Here is a 22,331-nt window from a genome sequence, read left to right on the forward strand (position 1 = left end):
TAAACCCATCTCCAGCTCTCAGCTTCAGCATTTCTGAATTTCTGTTAAGATACCTCCCACCTGTGTTAGCTTTGCTCACTGTACCATCCTCCAGTCACTGACCCATTTTGCTCTTCTACAGTCTGTGTTTGAACATACTCCAGTTCATTCCTTTTGATGTGCTACATGGCATATTGTCCTTCAGTGCTCGCACTATTTCTACCTAAAATGGTATTTAAGTTACATTATATCTGAACTGGCTTTCCCCATTGAGAAACATTGGAATAGAAGGAAGAAGAGAGGATCAATGCCAAAATGAACTCGTACTACTCTTTTTAGTTCAACAGGTGTAATTCTGATGAAAATGTGCTTCTAGTGACCTTCATGATGATCTCATACTATTACAAAACAGCTGAAAAATGAAAGTTAATAGTGGCACAGCCAGCTTTTGTTGTAGCGTAGATTTTTTTTGTGATCTTGATAGGGAAGAATGAGCATTTTTAGCTACCCTAATCATACTATATAAAAATCACCTATACTTCCAGGTTGAAAGAGTGAATGATGGTGCCAAGATGCCTCCTAGCCAGGGACTTCCAACATTTTCAATCCCTCTATCAAAAGAAATGGAAAAGAAAATGTTGCAGTATATTTTCTACAGATGTGGGAAATACATTATAAATACAGGTTACATAGAAGTAAAAAAATATATCATTCTGGTTTCTGTATGTCACTGTAAAAATGTCACTACTCTTTATAAAGGTGGTATATGTTACTACCAATACTTTGAATAAATCGTGTTGTCCTACTCACTTTATGAAGGTAAAACAGACTAAATCCCAACAGATGTTGTGATGTTTTTGTCCCTCTTTTGCTGCTTTTCTCAGTTGCCAGTAGTAGCTAAAGCAGGACAATAGGAACAACTGCCTGTAGGTGCTGATGTGGGGGGTGGAAAAGGCAAAAAACCAGCAGCTATTGCCAGCAGCCATATGTTTCTGAGTGTGGTGGCAACTACAAGTTGCTGCTTCTGCTTTCCCCTGGGTGACTAGCTGCATCCCTACACTGCTGGTGGCTAGTAACCAGAATGTGAACTTCATAATGCACAGAAGTTCAGTGTTTGGATCCACAATGCATTATTGGGTCCAATGTTATGTAACATCAGTGTGGCAATACCTTCCTTATATGAATTAATTGCCACTCTTATATTCAAACATAAATTAAGGGAAAAGTAGAGAAATATTTCTCTTTTTTCAAACAATGAACATTTCAGCAGATATTTCTTGACCATCTCCAATACTCACTTTATCTGGCAAATAATGTCTCCATTCTATTACTGAAAAATGTAAAGCTTTATATTTCGAGGTAACTCTAAAATTAATCATCTAACAGAGAGAGGTCATGAGTTAGAAGCAGAATGTGCTTGGGGCAAAGTAAAGATATATGCCCCCAAACTTTTAAAGAAGTCACGTATCTGAAGTAGAAGCTGGAATGGACTGAGCTCAAAGGAGGCTTAAGTGATCAATGTGTGGAACATTCCAGAAACAATAAAAGAAACATTTAGAGGGAAGCAAAGATTGCAGTGTAAAAGTGCTAGACAGGGGTGTATATAAGACATTCCTTGAGGGGAGAAACCACACAAAAAGATCTCAGAGATGGGGACTGAGGTAAGTAGAGTTTCATAATATATTCAACAAAGAATAATACAAGCCACAGAAAGTCATACCGAGGTAAAAAGCCTCCCTTAGCTGGAGGTAAGTATTAGGAACCAATGAATAGATAACTTAAGGAGGGAATTTTTCACCTCTCCACTGTAACAATAACACACAATTGATGGATCACCTAAATGGGTAATGTACTCTCATTTAGATTTAAAATAAAAAATCATATATCATGCCTCACAATATTTGTGCAAATGCAAGGTTTCTCAGGCAGCCACGGATAGAAAAATTAGTCCTTCCTCACAGAGCCCACAGGGAGTACCCACATTGTGCATAACTGACAGCTACAAAGCTGAAAGATGGATGATCACAGATTCAAATCCAGACCAGGTAGTGATGGAAAGTCGATACCATTGGATCCTACTAGCCTGATTTGAATTAGTCCAGTTTCATTGTACAAGTGGTCCAATAAAAAGAAATAGCTATTACACCCTTCATTAACTGGGAGACTTATTCATAGTCTCATCAGAGAAGTCAAGGACTTGTTGGCACTAAGGGCATTTATACACATGCTCTGGAAGTGGAGGGGGGGAGGGGGCTTTAATTAAAGTGGCTCAGAGCCACTTTAATTAAAGCACCCAGAGCATCAAATGCATCAGCATCCCTGCACTAAAAAATGGTGGCTGGGCACTTTAACTAAAACTCATTGCACGAGCTTTAGTTAAAGTACCCCCGCTGCCACTTTTCAGCATGGGGATGCTGATACACATGATGCTGGAGTCTGCTGGAGCATGTTAATTACCATGCTCTAGGAGACTTGATTAATCAAGTCTGCTCCAATGCTGTGTAATTACAGTGCATCAGAGCAGCCTAGCTCCAAAAGATCCTAGTCCAGATAGCTCTAAAAATAAAGAGGATCTTTGCAGTGAATCTAGTACCTAATTATTTCAGGCCTGAAGTGTAAAATGTGCCTATCAAGTTAGGATAAAAACAGCTGTTCGGGTAAGATGTGTGAAAATTCCTTATGAATTTATCCTGAATTCCATCCACTAATAAAGCCATTTTGTATCTGTGGCTAAAGAGCTAGCAAGTGAATGTCAAAGTTAATATGCCATGTGTGCCTAAATCTCTTATGCACTTCAAAAATCTCCCTCACAATTAATAGATAAAATACAGAACATTGTAAGTATCTGTATGTTTTGTCATAATGTGTCCAGTTTTGGAATTTCTCTAGAAAAAAATCCTCTTTTAGGGGGAAAAGGATACAGTGGAATTGCCTGGTTACTGGTTTTGGTATGTTTTGCTTATATTACTCACTGTTTTCAGGGTTATGACTTAATCCTACAAGGTACTGAGGTCAGTGACCCCAGTTTCATAATTTATTTTATTTATTATGTGGTTAACTCCAAGCAAATGCTATGCTTATATCCCTGCAGGATTAAGCCATGATTCAACCCTTGTCTTCCAATCTGTTGTTTGTAGACACAAAATCTCTATTTAAGAAACACACACATCCCAATTTATTTTATTGCTTGGTATGCTTGCTGTTAATTGAACTGAAAATTCCTAATAAGAGTACATGCCATTTATAGTTATAAATTTCATTTTTAACTTTCCATCATTAATGAAATATTTTCATTATTATTATTATTATACAAGAAAACTGAGAACAGCACACAGGTAATTTAATTACAGATAACAAATACTTCTAATTCTTTGATTTGAATGACTATCACAGTAAATTGTACATTTAAGTCACTTTTATTTTTTATCTGTACTAGAGAGTAAAACGTTTGACATTAGATTGTTGAACACCAAAACTCAGCACTGGTTTTACATGCATTGTACCTCTTCATTTTCATTAGTAAATGCTATAATTAAGGCTGAAAAACATGTTCTCCAGTTTTCATATTCATAACTCTCTTAAAAGTTTCATTTTGGAATAAAATTTCTCATTCTTTGTCTCTGGCCAACAGTGAATTTTATTGGGAAGTGGAATAAAATCCACTTGTAATGTCTGTGATGTTTTAAAATGCCATGTTTTCGTTTCAAAATCAAAGCCATACTTTTTTACACACAAACAATAAGCACAAGTACATCAATGGCCAAAGTTTGAAATATATATAGATATTAACTGAAAAATAATGAGGAACTGGCTATTTATCTTGTGTGGAAATTACCTTTTTCTGAAGAATAGGGGTGGGTTGGAGGCAGTTGTTGGAGAGAAGGAGATGGACAATGTCCACCAAATCTACAAGAGTAACTATAGTATGTGTGGAAATCCTAGCTAATTGTACAACCAATGGGATATAATAGAGGCAGCCAGAATGGTTTTACAAACCACCAGGCTGTATGCAGGATTTCTTCTTGTAGCATTACCCATATAAGACACCTTGAATAAGGTGGTTATTCTCATTGTACATGGTGGTTAAGTATTTTGCTGCAACTGTTTAGGATAACTTAATCACATGTATTTCCTTATTAAAGTCTGAAAGCCATTAAGTACAAAACTGCTGTCTTCAAGTCCTTAAAAGCATAATCAGGGTTTTTAACCTTTCCTTTAGAAACCATGGAAAAAAACCCCCAAACCCAAAAAACTACTAATGTAAGGATAGTTTAAGCTCTTTGTAACAGGGGCCATCTCTCCCAAGTGTACCATAGCCCAAAGCACAACTGGGCCTAATTCATAAGCAGAGTCTTCTGGCACAACTAAAGGACAGTTTAGCATTTGTTTTCCAGCTTTGCAAAATATCTCATCACTAAAAATCTCCAGAACCTCCAATAACTCAAGCCTACAAAAAGTAGGCCACACAGCCTCATACCTAATGGGGACAAAAAGCAGAATCTTTGTTTTTACACAGAAATGAATAGAGTGGCTTCAGAAATATTTCTGTTTTTCAAAGCCGATGCATGTGTTGGTTCTGTTTTCTTATAGAATTCAGAGACTAGCCAAACTCCTCAACTTTCCTTCCAAAACTTTTTTTCTTGTCTCATGTCCTGTCAGTACTGATATAATCTTCATCCTGTCTTGCACTACAATACCAAAATGTCTTTGTCTCTCATATTTGCCCTACATATACATGACATTCTTACTTCTTGTAGATCAGTATGTCTTTTAGATCAGGAGTTGTGTAGAGCACGTCCATAGGCTGGATTGGGTCCATGAACCTCCTTGCTCCCCCACCCCTGCTGCTCCTGCCTCCCCCGCCAACACTTGCACACAAGCATGCACATGCCCTATCTAGCACCTGCAGGACATTCTCTGGGATGTTGTATTCTCCAGCCAGCCTGGAAATATGCCATATGGTAGCTGCCCCTGCCAGTTCAGGACTACACTTTATGTGGCATCCGTTCCTGCTGGCTGGGATGTGTGGCACATGCAGTGCCCACCAGGGCATCGCATGCAGTGCAGGTCCTAGACTGGCTGGATTGGACACTGCATACAGCACAGTGCTGGACCAGGTGCAGCAGGCACTATGTGTAGTGTGGTCCCCAGACCACCTAGAACGGGCACCCCATACAGTGTGGACAGGCTGGAGTGGATGTTATGTGCAGCGAGCACCACCTGGGTTAACTACAAGACCCAGGGGCAGTACCAGGGGAAAAATTAGGAGTCTTTGTTGGTCAGAGCCTATTGACACCTGTTGTGATCATTTCCTACTTCTTCCTCCCTGACATCTTTACGTTGTGTCCTTTTATTCCCCATAATGCCAACAAATCCCTCATTTATGTCCTCATGATAAATTTCCAACTTCCTTGCCTCTGACTTCTAAACCATGCAAATTGTCTTATACCAACTTATACAAATGCCAACTAAAGTCACCTTCCTTGCCTGTTCACTGTTTGAATTCCTTTATTGGCCTTATATCTACCATATTTACTCAAAGACAAGATGAGGTTTTTTTCCTCCCAATTGCCATGGGGAAAAAAACCTTGTCTTATAATCGTACACAAGTAAATCTCACTAAATACATTGTCTATCATCAAATTGCTACCAAAAGCAGCATGTGCTCATCAATGGAAACCAGCTATGAAATTGATCAAATGCAGCCAACACTGACCATGACTTTAAAACACATGACCCACACTGGGCAAACATGCTGATGGGAGCCAGGCACACCTGGTGAACTCGGACTGGTGGGGTGGGTGGAGCAGCACACAGGAGCGGGAGTGGGGGTTGCAGCCGGCTAGGAGTGCAGGGATTTGCAGCCTCCCTGTTCCTGGGCAGAGTGCCCTGCCGGCTGCAACTCCCTCCCTCCCCTCCGCATGATGCTCCATCTGCCCCACCAGTCTGGGTTTACCAGCCACACCTGATGGGAACTTGCCATAAAAATCAGTTAGTACAGCCCATCTGAATAAGACATATGGTAATGCTCATTAAGTGCAGCCTGCTAACTGCTAACTCTTTCACCCAGAATCCCTCTGTTGCCCCTCTCTTCACCTGGTGCATATGATTAGTGTAGTTCTGCCCTACATGAGGTGAAGTCATACCAGCTTGCCTTTGCCTCTCTGGCATATAAGTTTTTGGAGTATCCCAGGACTTGTTATAAGAACACCCAATTCCAGTTGGGGGAGGGGGAGGGGTGGGGACACTGATTAGCACATTAATTATTTTGTGGGGGGTATCTGGAGTACACATACTGAGCAGTGCTGAGCTGTGGGGTCACCTTGCCTTGAAATACTGTTGACTTTGGTGGAGACCAGTCCAATGAATGTGGAAAATCATGAGCTTTTGGCTTTGGAATAATATCATGCATAGTTTGCACGCTTCTCAGCCTTTAGGCTAAAATCAAGCAAGACTGCAGGCATCTGAACCCCAAGGCTCTGCACTGCAAATTTGCAGTGTGGGGGCAAAATTTGCTATAGAGATTTCCCAGTAGCAAAAAAAGGGGCTGAGGGAAAAAAAAACAACATAACATGCAAAAATTGCATACACTGGTACAAACAGAGTCTTGGTCCTCCAGTGAGACACTCTGGATACCAGCCAGAACAGCTCTACTGCTCCATTTGTGCCTCTGCTGCTCCAGTAGACCAGGAGCCAGGAGAAGCTGGACAAGGGCAGTTTGCCCAAAGCAGGACTATCTGTAACACAACAAAGCACATGTGCAGGTGTGTGTGCTGAGGCATAAAGCAGTTATGCCTCAGCATAAGTTTATGGCTCTATTTGTGCCAGTGCAAACACATGCCCCTGCACATCGGGATGTGGCCTGAGCGTCTGCCAGGTAAGGTGTATCTGATAGGTTGCTTCAACCCTGTCCTTCATGAACTGTCAGAGTTACATCCATCTAGGCACTACTGGGAGCATTTACATATGATGCTATAGTGCTGTAGTGGTGCACTATAGTGATGTAGCATCTACAGGTGTCTACTAGTGCTATGTGAAGCTTTGGTCCCTGATCTCCAAATCTGAATCGAATCAGGAAAGCCTTTAATATCTCTGAAACAAATCGGAACCTTCTGAATCGATTCAGAGAGATTTGGAAAGATTAGGCAATTCAGACATAGACGCAGCTTTAAATGTTTTTTCTGCATACCTCAGGGTACCAGGCAGCTCATGAATGCTGCAATGGTGGGGTGGATGGAGAGTCCCACAGGAGCATGGGGAGCTCCCCAGCACGCTCAGCAGCAGACTTGGATTGGACCAGAAGCACTTCTGGGTCCACCGGAGAGCATGCAGGGAGCCTCCCCCCCACCCCCCCGCCACCACAACCCCCCCAGCTCAGTGACTGGTACCTCCTGGGTCTGGGTGGGTATTTAGGGTCCCCCTGTGGCTGATCACCAAGCAAAGGAGATGATCCTCCAAGGAGATGATCGCCTTAAGGAGATGATCCTCCAAGCTGAAAGGAAAGTAATTCCTACATGAATCCAAGGGGGCAAGAGGGCGCAAAGGCCCCCATGGCTCACCAAAAGCATCCAGGAACGTCTCTAAACAAAAAAGGAGGCGTATACCCCTTGGAAGGGAGGGGCCATCACAAGTGAGGACTATACCTCAGTAGCTCAGGAATGTAGGGGGCCAGTGAGGAAAGCCAAGGCAGAAATGGAGCTGGGACTAGTAACCCAGATCAAGGACAACAAGAAGTCCTTTTTCAAATATGTAGGGGGGCAAAAGAAGGTGCCAGGTAACATGGGGCCTCTGCAGGACACACTAGGAAAATTTGGTCATCTCACCAGACGGTAAAGCTGACATATTCAACAATTTCTTTGCCTCCGTATTTCTGAGGAGGGACCCAGATATCTCCCCCACTGCCCCCCCACCCCCGAGGGCCCTGTGGTTGGCACACCCAGGTCTAGGGTTAATGAGGACCTTATCAGGGAACTTCTGGAGGGACTAGATGTATTTAAATCCACAGGTCCTGATGATCTCCACCCCAGAGTGCTGAAGGAACTAGCAGGGGTCATTGCGGGACCTCTGACACAGCTCTACGAGCACTCATGGCACTCAGGCAATGTGCTGGAGGACTGGAAAAGGACCAATGTGGTCCCCATCTTCAAAAAAGGGAGGAAGGAGGACCCAGGAAACTATAGGCCTGTGAGTCTTATCTCAGTCCTGGGGAAACTTTTCGAAAGAATTATCCTGGCACATGTCCAGGAAGGGCCAGCAGGGGAGGTTATGCTCAGGGGCAACCAGCATGGATTCATTAGGGGCAGGTATTGTCAAACCAACCTGGTGGCCTCCTACGATCACGTTACCAAGTCCTTGGATGCAGGTGTAGCAGTGGATATAGTCTTTCTGGACTTCAGGACGGCCTTCAACATGGTCTCTCACTCCATTCTCAGTAAGAAACAAAGAGACAGTGGTGTTGATGCCTACATGGTCAGATGGGTCACTAACTAGCTGGAGGGCTACACCCAGAGGGTGGTGGTGGATGGGTCTTATTCAACCCGGAGGGATGTGGGCATGGGGTTCCCCAGGGCTCGGTCCTCAGGCCCGCACTATTCAACATCTTCATCAGTGACTTGGGTGAGGGGGTAGAAAGCATCCTGTTCAAGTTCACAGATGACACTAAGATGTGGGGGGAAGTGGGTATGCTAGTAGGAAGGAACAGGCTGCAAGCAGATCTAGACAGGTTATAGGGGTGGGCCGAAGAGAATAGGATGGGGTTCAACACTGACAAGTGCAGGGTAATGCACCTGGGGAGGAAGAACCAGTGGCACACCTACAGGCTGGGGAACTCCCTTCTTGCCAGTGTTGAGACAGAAAAGGATCTTAGAGTCATCATTGATGCCACAACGAACATGGGCCGACAGTGTGAGGACATGGTCAGGAAGGCCAACCATACCTTGTCGTGCATCCACAGATGCATCTCAAGCAGGCCCAAGGAGGTGATCCTCCCCCTCTATGCGACATTGGTCAGGCCGCAGCTGGAGTACTGCATCCTGTTCTGGACACCGCACTTCAGGAGGGATGTGGCCAATATGGAGAGGGTCCAAAGGAGGGCCACCCGCATGATCAGGGGTCAGCAGGGCAGGCCCTACAAGGAGAGGCTGAGGGACCTGAACCTGTTCAACCTCCAAAAGAGAAGGCTGAGAGGGGATCTAGTGGCAGTCTACAAACTAGCCAAGGGGGACCAGCAGGCATTGGGAGAGTCCCTGTTCCCCCGAGCACTCCCAGGAGTTACGAGAAACAACGGACACAAGCTAGCGGAGGGTAGTTTCAGGCTAGACAAAAGGAGGTGCTAGTTCACTGTCAGGGTGGCTAGGACCTGGAACCAACTTCCAAAAGAAGTGGTGCTGGCTCCTACCCTGGGGATCTTTAAAAGGAGGCTGGACGAACATCTGGCTGGGGTTGTTTGACCCCAGTATTCTTTCCTGCCACGGCAGGGGGTCGGACTAGATGATCTGCTCAGGTCCCTTCCGACCCTACCAACTGTGAAACTATGAAACTATGAAACAAAGTGGGTGCAGGGGTGCCCCCCACATGCTCTTTGGCTGACCCAGAAGTGGAACAGAAGTACTTCTGGTCCACTTCTGGGTTTGCCGCCGAGCACATGGGGGCACCCCCCACCCCACGCTCCTGTGGGATGCTTCATCAACTCCAGCATTGAAGCATTCATTAGCCATGCCTGGTACCTCAAGGTAAGTAGAAAAAAACATTTAAAGCTGTGTCTGTGTCCGAATCGTTGATTCTCCAAATCAGCATCAAAACTTCAGATTTGGATTTGACTGAATCGAATTGGAGACAGTGATCCAAATCAATTAATTGAATTACTGTTCCCAATTTGGGCCAAATCTGAATCCAAACCAAATATGGCCCGTTTTGCACACCCTTAATGCCTACACATGACCAGCAGCTACTTTGCTTCAGCAGTGCACTCCCCCATTATAGCGCACATGCTACGGCAAAGTAGCTACTAAAAATAAGTGTGTGCTGCATGTACAACACAGTACAGGTTGTTAACTGCACCATGGAATTACTAAAGCATGGCACAATAACAACGTCACCATACGGCAACATGTAGATGTGCACACTGAAGTATCTAACCTATGTAGACAACTGCATTGTCCTTATGCTTACTAACCCAGGCTATCAAGTGGTAGCAACAACTTTCCATCACTTCTTTGTAAAACAAGTGAGTACTGAATTGTTTCATGACTGTAGAGGAATTATGAGGAAAGGAGGAAGAGGAATAAGAATAGATTTGACAAAATACTTTAAGTGTTGCAAAAGGAAAGGATAAGAGACTAAAAAGTAGGGAGGGATGTGCAAGGGCAATGTTTGGAGTAAAAAGAAATTTCCCTCAATGATAAGTTGCCCCCATATATGCACCAATATTTGCTCTTTTTACTCTTAAACCTAGAGGTTGACCTCCATACCAAGTGAATATTACAAAATGTTTCTCTCTTAGTTAATAACGCTCCCTTATATTACTGCCCTTGCGTGCGCCTTCTTTCTCTCTCCCTCTCTCTCTCTTATTTTTTGCAAGATTTTATAAGGGAAATTTAGCTAACAGGCCAACTGGAAGTGCAATTTAGCAGTTAATCCTCAATCTGCCAGACCGTAAAGACTTCTGTTTATAGCTGAAGATATCCCTATGCAGATTAACAAAAGCCTCATATGACCAGAATATACTATTTATATTACAAAAACATAACAGTGAGGAAAAACATTCATTTTCTACTCCTATCATCTACTTATTTCCAGGGAATTATTCAGCCTCTTAGAAGGGTTATTTTGGGTAAGCACACTATGCCCTTTCAAATGTGTTTCCATCATAGCCCTATAGTAATATAGACAGTTCTTCAAACATGGAGGTTACATGAAGTTAAAGAAGATATAAGGCTCTGAGATTTGTTAGACTTTCATCTGAAGGCATCAGGCTGATGTCTAAAATAAAATATAACAAGTATTAAAACTTCCTGTTGCTATCTAATTTGAGCAGGCCTAATACAAACATAAAGAGCATGTCTACACGCCACCCTACGTTGCCGTAGTGACACACTATGTCACTGCATGGTGCACTACAGTGACGTAGTGATGACTTGAGTCTACACGTGATCAGCAGCTATGATGCCATAGTGGCACACTCCCCCATTTTAGCATGCCGCTATGGTGATGTAGTGGTAAGATCTACTCGTATGTCACATGCACAGCACAGTACGGGCAGTATTCATAGCACAGTACTACCTTTTGGAAGTAAAGCATAGTGCTGTATAAACATCACCATAAACCAATGTATAGACATGCCCAAAATGTAAATGTTTTCCTCATTCCTTTCAAATATTCCTAAATCAATTTGTCTTTCTTAAGTCCCTACCTGAAGTTTTTATTCACCTTAGACATCAACTTGAAAATATGCATCACATAACAGACTCCAACAAACAGCCTCTTATTTAATTCTTTGTAACTTAATAACTATCTGTGTGTGAAAGGTTGATTAATTTATTTTATGCTTATGCTGTCACTAAAGTGTTTGATTGATCCAGGAAACTGACATGCTTGTGTTTATACTTGGTATATTTAAGAAGATACACAAGAGTTCCAAAGTGATCTTTACTTTGTAAAAATCCAATAAATAAATACCATGATAAAGGAACACTGCTTATATGTGTTCATCCAACATCTAGTCTGACAGAACTCTCAAACTATGAATTCCAGAGACAAATGGTATATAATACCCCAAAGATCACAGAACTGGATATAAACCTCAATACATCTTCTTGTTGCTTTCATCAGCCTACTAACATCACCTCTCCTTTTAATCAGTGTTGAGCTTTAGCCAGCTAGTGCACACAGGGATTTATGAAAATCTGGCCTGAAAATGCTTTAATTTTGTCAAACTACTTTAGTGACAATTTATTTTCAGAATTGGTGATAAACATGATAGACATAATCACTCACTCCTCAAAGGATAATGTTACATTTAGTGATTTGTTTTAAATTTTTTAGTATTCATTCAGTGTCCTGATGGGTCAATAATATTATTCTCATTTTCCAAAAGCAAAATGAAGTGTGCTAAGAATTTACTTAAACCAAATCTTGGCTAGAGCAAGAAAACCAAGCCTGGCTACTTTTAAATATTAGAGATGAAAACCTGGTCCTAGTTAAGACAATGACAAAGCTCCTACTGAATTCATCATAACCTTCATAAATCATAAATTCATATAAAAGAGGATATGAAGTTTAAGAGGATATAAACCTGTAACTTACACCTTCTTTTGTCCTTACCAATGTATTTGTTATGCCAGTTTATACTCCCAGAAAGTTACTTAAAAACTTTAGGCTTAATTACTGGCTTGGGCCATGATCCAGGAAAATGGAAGCATGCGCTGAACATTAACCATGTAAGTAATCCCGTTAACTTCACAATGTATCCCATTGACTTAAAAGTGAGTGTTAATTCTACAGTGTCTAAGGATTGATGTAACATAGCACATGAGCATGTACTTATCTTTAAGTGAGAGGAGTCCTGCTGACTTGTAATTAAGTGTGAAATAGTAATAGCTAGGAATAGAACCTAAGTTTCATGAGTTTCAGTGCTTGGCCACATCAGGCTCTTGGTTATTTCTTAGACTCATGTGTGTAACTTGCAATTTATTCCCTCAGCCCACATCTTGTAAATTATACTTGAATTTATCCCAGTGAATCTAATGTGATTCGCAGTCCAGAAACCAGAAGCATGGCAAAAAAAAATAAGAAGATATCTTTGGAAGTAGGAATCATACAACTGTTAAAACATCTCCTGGATCATCAATTCTCTGCTACTGTAGGCAGCCACATTATGCATTTGGACACATCTGCATGTGCATTAATACACCTATCCTAATGCGTATTAAATTAAGTACTTCCAATGTGAGGTACTAAATAAATACTCATTAGGCTGCCCTAATGTGCATTAACAAAAGCACACATTTTTTAAATGACACTTAATAAACCTGTTTTAAAGTGCATTAGCATAACTGCATTTTTATGTGACATTTTAATGTACAGTGAAATAGGCTACTGCGCATTAAAGTGCACATGTAGACATGGTCTCTGTCTTGTAAACTGATCAAGCTTCATTTGAAAACTAATTGGTTTTATTTTTTGTCCCTAGTATGCCTATTGGGAGGCTGATCCAAAACTTCATTCCCTAGTGGTTAAAAGCCTTTTATAATTTCCTGCATAAAATTATTCATGTCCAGTTTAAAATTGTTTGTTCTTATGCCAGTGTTGTCTTTTAACTTAATTAGCTCTGCTCCCTCTCTGCTGTTTACCTCATGGTATAGTTTTAGGGGCCAGTCACATCTGCTCCTTTTGTTAGTTCAAACTTGCATAACATAAGCGCTGCATTCCCTTGATCATCCTAGTAGTCTTTCTCTGTACCTGTTCCAGTTTAAATCATGTTTAAACATGGGTGACCCAGAACTGTACTCAGTGTTCTTGTGCATTGCTCTGGAAGTGCAGAAAAAAAAAAATGCACGCGTTTAGACTTTCATATGCACCCTATCGGTTACAGGATATAATTATTTCTAAGGAAATCACTTCTGAATTTGATGCTATGGGTGCCTATACACATGCCCTGATGTGTTCTAATTAGAAAACTCTAGCATTCTGCAGCATCACATGTATAAGCCCTTGTGGGCTTAAAAATGACTGCTGGGGTACTTTAACTAAAGCTCATCAAATTAACTTTAGTTAAAGCATCCTGTGGCCACTTTTAAATGTGCAAGGCTTAATACATGTGATACTGCTGTGTTTTAATTAGAGCAACAGTCTGGGATCTGCTCTAGTTAAAACACCATCCTCCCTCACCCCCAAGCACATGTATAGGCACCTTATGAGCCTATACAATTGTCACTGTAGTTAAGGAGAGGTTTGTCACTAATGTTTTGGAAACAGGACTTGGCCTGTTGCACATGCTGTTCAAAAGTAACATGTGTCTCACTATTAATGCCACCCATTGTTCACAGTCCATTTTAAGAAGTTCCAAGCAAAGTTTGTGCTTTAGTGGAGAAATTCACTTATGTCCAGAGAGTCAGAACCTTGATCTCACTTATGATCAATTTAAGCATTACTCTTTGAGCTGAAGAGGTTGATGAACATTGTGCTGGTCTTCTCTATAGCACTGAATTTTAGCCTAAAAGAAAGCAGTGTATGTAATTATTGTAAATGAATTATCTGAAATAGAGAATGAGAGATCTCCACAATGAATAAATGTAAGGAAAAACACAGAATAACATTTAAGTGTAAGTAAAAAGAAAAGAAAAAAATACAAGGAAATTCTGATATAAAAAGTTCCTACTTGAATAATCTCACTCATTTATAATATATATTAATGTTATCCTGAGGTTATTTTCAAGTTTTTTTATTTATGAAACCATAGGTAGATATAAGAAATTATAGTGTATTGTCTCATTTTTCTCTATAACTAATTTCAACGGCTGTAGTGCTAGTCTGAGGTGAGAGTTGCCCATCATATTCATCACTGAAATTTTCAATTACTTAGACGTTAGTTGATGTTAATGGGACTTCAGCAATCTGATGCCACATTCTGCATTTAAAGAAATTAATGATGTAATAAGCTTCCCTAAAATTTGTGATTCACTGTGTAGTCCACATGGGATGGAAACTGAATTATTTTTAAAATGTATTGGTAAAAAATATATTTTAAGTTATTTATCTTCAAATCCAATCTGTGTCATCACTTCCTGAGCTGGCATCTTCCTGGGAGTATCCATTCAGACCACTCATTTAGCCTATGATCACACTGTCAGTCTATTTATATAGAGCAGTTGTGTAAGAGTGTTGGATATGGCTGTGAATAGTCATCCCCTACCTCTCAAGACCAGAGAACAACTGCAGTGAAACTTTAAACTGCAGCCAACTCTAGTTTCTCAATAATGTTTGCTAGAGGAATAATTGGAATGTTAAATACAACCACTTGTTGCTTTAATAAAAAGAACAATAACCTACCTATGTGTCTATGTACTATTACTTTAATCACTCTAGTATTTGAGCAATTTAAGTACAGATAAAAAATGGTAGGAATATAATAAAAACAAAACCCAAAGAGTGCATGTGTAACCCAGTGTGTTTGTTTCATACCCAGCTATGGAGAGTTAATCCTTTATCTTACACTGTAGTAGTCCTTGCTTTCACTCCTGACTTCATGATCTGGTGTACTGAGCAAAATGAGGGCCCTCATATAAATAGGGGCTTTTCTGGGATTTACCTGTTGTGGGACCCAGATGTTCTGAATGACTTTCCTTTGTGCAGGGGAATTATGCAAATTCCAAAGCTAATCCCTTCACTTCTGTTCACTTCTTTTTCACTACACAGAATTCTCATCTGAGATCTGTAAGTATGAGTATCTGTGTTAATGAGTATGAGTATGCCTCTGCTGCTAGAATAGAATATAAAGAAAAAGGTGAAATAGTTAGGACTGAGACAATAAGGTTTCTTTTGATAATAGTTAAAAAGTGGGAATTTTTTTAAAGTGTAGATCTAATGAACTATATAAGAAGTTTCACTTAGGCCCTCTCTACATGTTACAGGTATTATACAATGAACTGGTTAATTGCACAATTGCCTTAAGGCCACATACATGTGAAAGGAGCTATCACATGATAAAAAGCTCCAACCAGCTATAAAGTTAGAGCACAAACATATGTACTAATTTTATAGCTGGTTGCTGTCAAGCTTTAATTTGCACATTTAGCAGAGTCTCCCCTGAAGCTGGGAGCCCTGTCAGCTGAAAGGGGTCCCAGCCACAAGTGTGCACCTTGCCCAGCAGGAGACCCCTGAGCCCTGATGATCACAACTACTGTGATCCCCAAAGCTTAGGGCACAAGAAATCCTCAGCCCACATGGGGCTCTCATGAGGTGCAACCAGGGTCAGGAGCCCTGTCAGGTGAGGAGCTCCCAGTTCTAGTTTCATGTGGCCCCCATGGCTGGGAGGCCCCTCAGCAATAGGGGCTCCCAGCCATGGGAGCATTATTTTTGCCAGTTCAGGGGGATCCTAGGATTTAGCCAATAAGGTTCAATTGGATCTAATACATAATCCCACATGTGGCATGGCAGGAGCTGTGATTGTGCAGATTGCTCATTAGATCCACTCATGCCTTTCCCTGCATGAGTAGAAGGGTCCTTAATAAAAATAATTAAAAATAGCAAAGTAGTTTATAAAACTTAGAACTCCACTTGCCTTAGTATAAAGTTAAAACTAATACTTTTCTTCTTCCATCTTGGAGTCTGTGAGATTAAGGCTCTTTATTAAAGGCTTTTTAGCATCACTTTGCATATGCACCAATGGAATTTGGAATACACTAAAAGCATTTTGGTATGAAAGAAATAAGGAATGTATGTGCTAAAGCAGAAGTTAATCAAAAGGCTTATCTTACTTCTCAAAAGTGCTCCACACCAAGGTCTTTCATGTATTATTTATAAACTTTTAGGGTACTTTTAGGCATTACATTTGTATCAACATAACCAGGGTTAGGTTGAACTAAATGCCCAATTATACAGGTGTGCAAGGGGCTTAAATTGCCCCCAAATGGTGTGCCCAATCTAAACTGCACTAACTTAGATTGAGACTGAGTTAACCCTATTTAAGAAAGGGTGAACCTGATCTCCAAAATGCCTGTGTGTGTTCACAGCACAGCCCCAGGGCTGGAAAAGCCCAGATACTTGTCCCAGTCCTAGGGCTGTGCTGTTCCCAATTCCTGACCCTGACTGGGCTGTTTTTAGCTTCTCAACCTGACCAACCCCTCCTGGATCCTGACAAATCCCTCCCCCAACTCACCAAACCCTCTGTAGATGTGCTATCCCTACTCCCCCTCCTCCAGGATCCCACCTGCCCCTTCCCCAACTGAGTTACTAAAACTGGGCACCCAGGAACAGCTAACAGCTACACATGCTGCTCCTAGCAGTGGCAAATTCCTGCTCATGCCCATTCCTGGTCTAGTAAGCCTGCTTACACCTAGACTAGGTGTAGTGAATGCTTATTCATACCCTTAAGCTACAACAAGATATTAACAGCAGGATACTGTTTTAGGGACTTTTGTCTCCCTTGGCTCAAATCTTGGCCAAGTCAGATTGTTTCATGGTTTGTATTCACTGAAAAAAAAACAAAACACTGATCACTGGAATTTCAGTTTTTAGTGGTCTGGCAATCCCATTACACTACTACTTTAACTTACACAAGGTGGAGCTCTTTCTGGTAGTTTCAGCAAAGGTTCCAAAAAAGAATGGGTACAATCAACTAAACAAACTTGCACTCTCTGCTCCCCAACTCTGGAATACTTGTAGACAAAAGCAACAAACCTTCCAAGTCTACTCCCCAAGCTGTACCCATTCTGTTAGAACTACCAATTCAGTATCCAAGATAGTCAATCCAGAATCCTAAACATCAAAATAATTTTAACAATAATGATATAAAGGCTACAATGACTAATGAAACAGAGTATTTTTGTGTCATGCATCATGACATTTATTTACATATGTCTTTGCTAGGTCACTAATTTTATGTAAGGCTATACCTTTTATATCCTCTCTATATATATCCTATATACAGAACAGAATCTTACTGAACGAAGGGGCCAACTGACTGTATACGAACATTCAAATATTAAAATACTGCTTGGCATGTAAAGGTATCAGAATCTTGTACATAATAGGTACACAGGACTATGATGTGCAGTAGGGCAACCAGAGCATCAGTCCAAGGTGTCTACTTAAAGAATATAAAAGAACAGCAGCTGCTACCACCAGCACCCCAAATCCTAGCACTACCCCTTATTTCACTGCCACCCAAGGTACAGACCCTGACTATTATGTTTCTGTAAGTGCAGATGGTTGAATATCTGAGTGTCTGAAAACAGTGTTCAGCATTTACTCAAATTTGGAATTGTTTTTCTGTTAAACAATTTTTGTTTCTCATTATTTATTTTAATTATTTCTATAACTACAGTGCGTAGGAGCCCAGGTTGCAGACCAGAAGCCCAGATCATAGGCCAGGAATCCCTTTTGCTAGGTGCTATAGAAGCAAAGAACTTTACTATCTAGTCTCATTTCATAGTTAGGGTTTGTTTACATCAATATTTAGGAAATACTTTGACATAACTATTACAGGCACTTGCTTTTCATTCTTTGCTGCTAAGTATTATTATCCTGTTTTAGCCAACTAATTATGGACCAAAAATATTGCCATGTGACTGAAGTGGCAGCACAAATGAAAAATATCCAGAAGTCACTTGCCAACATTTCACAAACTGGTCCTTTGACGTTAGTTCACATGAACCATTTTTCCAACAAATGTGAGTTGCAAGGAATATGTAAAAATCAAATCAGTTCAGGATTGATTTAGATTTGCCAGAATATATATTCATAACAAACAGTTCAATCAACTCCAGTATTTAGATGTACTTTGGTTTGTAATTACATGTGCAAGGCTCAGTAGTAAAGGATCTAACTGAAACAAATATTTAATATTTTATAAATATAAAATATATAATGTGTTAAATTTAGTGTTATCAGGTTACAGTGAAGCTTCTCTTACTTTCCATTGCAGCCCAATTTAATATTTGTATTTTAAAAATTATTCTTTACAAACTTCAGAAGCTTTGAGTCTAATTCTTGTCTCACTTTTGCTGAGTTGAATGACACTGCTATAAAAAGATTATAAGGGAATGAGAATCAGCCTAAATTATGTAGTAAACATATTTTTTTAGGTAATATAATAGTTTTCATGAAAATTAAGCTGTAACAAAGCATATCTTAAAACTTTAGTGTGTACAGTCATAAAAGTGCTCTTTGTGCAAGCATTAATAAGAAAATAATAAACTAATACAGAAGTTCAGTCACTGAGGTAATGTGCTCCACTATTCTGTCACTTTTCTGTGATAAATGAAACTGTGGTGTCCCTGAAGCCAATGGCAAAACTCTGATGTAAATCAAAAGCAAACAGCCCCCCCAAAAAAGTTATTGTATTATTCCCGGTCTCTTCTTAATCTTTTAGATGTCAAAAAAGTGCAACAAGTGAACTCCTCTTCCTAAAATAACTTGATCTGTTTATTTGTTTGCCTTCTTAGTAAAAAATACCCCAAGAGGTTTTTTTAGATAGATTTTATGTGGATTTAATTATTCTGGGCCCAGTTTAACTCTAGATACACCAGTTTAACTCTTCTGGTGTTTATACTCCTAATGATGTCAGTAAATGTACTCACATACTTATTATGAAGCACATGTGTGAGTGCTTTGTTCTAATTAGCCATAAATATTTAGGAGTTCTATGTTTCAAGACAACTGTTACATCAAGCAGCAACAGACAAAAATGTTCTTTGTTAAGTTTTCAATATTGCCAGGGTATTAGACTCCTTAAATACCTTTTATGAATAAATCAGATCCAGAACAACTTCTCCAAATCTCTTCTTCCATATGTTCTGAAGGCTAATATTTTAATATTAAAATTCCTTTACATTAGAAGGAGAAAGATGTATTTTATTATCTTCATTATTAAAGTTCCTGTCCCAATCTAATGCATTTGAAATAATTTTAATGAAGTAATGATTAACTTTACTTTTTTAACATGATGACATGTTAAGATGACTGGTTCTTACTTTCCTAAATGTGAAGTGAGTGAAGTTACATCAAAACCATTTCAAATATCACCGTAATAGAAATCTCTTAGTTTTGGTGGGTCTGCATATACCAATTCTTAAGTGAAAGGTTGCGGGTTTTTTGTTTTGTTTGTTTTTTATGGCTGGTGAAGGCATGAAAAAATATTTCTCAAATGCATTCATTGAGATACCAACAAGATGAACAGAACATTTTTTACCAAAGTATCTGCTTGTATTCTGTTTGAAACAAAATGATAGTATAATCTGGGAATGTGTGTGCAAACTAGCATATTTTCCAGTAAAGAAGGAAGAGACACATGTAACAATGTAAACATTGACTTCACCTCAAGTGAAGGCTGCTCTGCTTATTCAGGGTGCTTTTCCCTTTAATTGCCAGTAAAGTTATTTTTCCTATTGCTTCAGTTGTTTTAATAGGGAGGCATTCTTAAGGATTCAGAGAAACCCTATATCTACCCTGTAACTCAACAAAATGTTTTCTCCTAGGTTCAACAAGTTTTTTATCAGTACCACACTTATGCTCCATTGCCAGTCATTCTACATTTGATTTGGTGCTGTGGGAAAATCAATCAGAAAGGAAATAAAATTTTGTTTCTGTGCACAAGAAAACAAAGCTTTCTGCCTTGGAATAAAATCATTGTTCTGAAAATGTCAGACTGATTTTTATTTTTTAAAATATTAATAAAAATTGTGGTAGCTTATTTTCAATATGGCAGCATACAGAGAAGCTAAGAAGGAAGGTACATATGAACTATTAGCCCATCTGTTTCTATACTAATTATTTAAAATATAACAGGGTGTGGATACTACCTGCCTTAGTATATCAAAGAAAGCAGAGCTTGTGTGATTGTGGAAAAGATGCTTTTAGAACATGACTGGCCAGGTACTTTGTAATACAATGTTAATTTGTCACCTAACCTGTTAAATACACAGTCCACAATTTTTATAAGAATGCTTGGTTCAGCATAACGCTTGGCACTGCAGCAACACTCAACTTCCCCCTCCCCCCTTTCCCACCACCACCACACACACACACATACACATCGCCTCTTTCTTCCTCTGCTAGTAAGATTTTTTTTTCTATTTACATTTAGATATACAATATAATACAACACACAGTGCACACACAGGGCTCTATATACAGTATGTGTGTCAGTATCTGTCTGTAAGGAACACATAGGTTATAATAGCAATGTAAATATTTGGTTAATATAACTGACATTGTGGATAATGTACACTCTGATATTACATCCCGTTGCCTACTCCATTGGCTCTAAATGCCATCACTAATTGAGAAATGCAGATCAGCACTAGATTCCTCTATCCAGAGAGGGCTGCATACTGGACTGGATTGCTGTCCTTGGTCCTAAATGTTTATACTTGCTTTCTTAGGTACTGAAGAAACATAAATACAGAGCCAAAAGCCCAAGCACAGCCATGATGTGCCTGCTTAGGTGTAAGCAAGTATGACTATAGTGATATTCTACCCACAAAACAGGGCATTACAATAACTGTGCATTATAACAAATGTTAAATCAAAGAAAAAAAGGCTTCATTAACATGGCATCAAATTCCATGCAAAACCTGGGCATGTACCACCATCATAGATACCCACTGTTTAGCTTCCCCATTCCTCTCAATACCACACTTATAAGGCAAATAAAACATAGCAACAGTGAAGGAGATAGATGAAGGCAAAGCTACTCCCCAAACCTTTAACATTCTCACTACAGCCCTCTGCATTTGCAAACAGCATCTTCGCCCCCCAACCCTTCCCCCCCCCCCAACCAGCAAACAGAAGCAGAAAGCACATCTTACCACTGGATGAGAGAGAGGAACACAAGTGCCCACACCATCATTTTGAGAGAAAATGCAGGATTCAAGAGTGCACTGCTTCCCAGGCTTGTTGGATTTGAAGGAAACATCTCTCTTCCCCCCCCCCCCCTTTTTTCCCTTTTCCTCTTGGTTTGCAGATGGATCCGTCCCCTTCTTTTATTTTTTTTTGGTGGTGGTGGTTTCCCCCCCTACCGGGTCCCATCAGTGGGATGATACATTGCACCCAGCTGCATGGATTAATATTCAGGGGGGCAGAAATTAGATCTGCACAAGCCCTTTGCAGATACAATCAAAAAACGTCAGCTCAGGCAGCAGGCAGCAGCTTCCAAAGGTAGGGGAATAATATAACTGGGAGAAAGGGAAAGATAGAACACATACACAGAGAGAACAAAAGCATGCAAGGGAAGCAGAAACACATACACTTGCACAGACGCTTGTGTACACAGAACAGAATTCAACCAAACCACAGGAGAATGAGAACATAGGGGGGAAAAAAAGAAAAAGAAAGAATAAAGCAATGCAGCTTCTGCCTGAATGCAGATTAACTCTGAGGTCAAAGTGGAAATGATGCACACTGCTGCAGCACAGATTAACACATGCGTGGTGTCAGCCAGGGTGCTTTTTAACCTTTGATTATACATATGCAGACAGCCCAGGTCTTCATTTTGGAGGCAAGGAGGATTTGGCAAGCACAAAAAGAGAGGTCGGAAGGAAAAGCTTCCCTTACGCTGATGAGCATCCTCATTTTTTCTAAACAGTCTGGAAATCATGATTGCAAAGGGGAAAAAATAAAAGGATGGATCGGGG

General features: G+C 40.2%; 1 protein-coding gene across 2 annotated transcripts in view; it reads right to left on the minus strand.

The window, feature by feature from the left end:
- GABRG2 (gamma-aminobutyric acid type A receptor subunit gamma2) overlaps positions 1-22,040 on the minus strand; it is a 121,170-nt gene extending 99,130 nt beyond the window's left edge. The window contains exon 1 of one of the 2 annotated variants that reach the window (XM_006274647.4): positions 21,507-22,040. In XM_006274647.4, coding sequence (XP_006274709.2) covers positions 21,507-21,613 — 107 coding nt within the window. In that variant the 5' untranslated portion in view covers positions 21,614-22,040. The remainder of the gene's footprint in view (positions 1-21,506) is intronic. The other variant, XM_019478345.2, reaches the window with a different exon arrangement.
- Between the last annotated feature and the right edge of the window lie 291 nt (positions 22,041-22,331).

The sequence above is a fragment of the Alligator mississippiensis genome, chromosome 9, assembly GCF_030867095.1.
Source record: "Alligator mississippiensis isolate rAllMis1 chromosome 9, rAllMis1, whole genome shotgun sequence".
NCBI lineage: Eukaryota > Metazoa > Chordata > Crocodylia > Alligatoridae > Alligator > Alligator mississippiensis.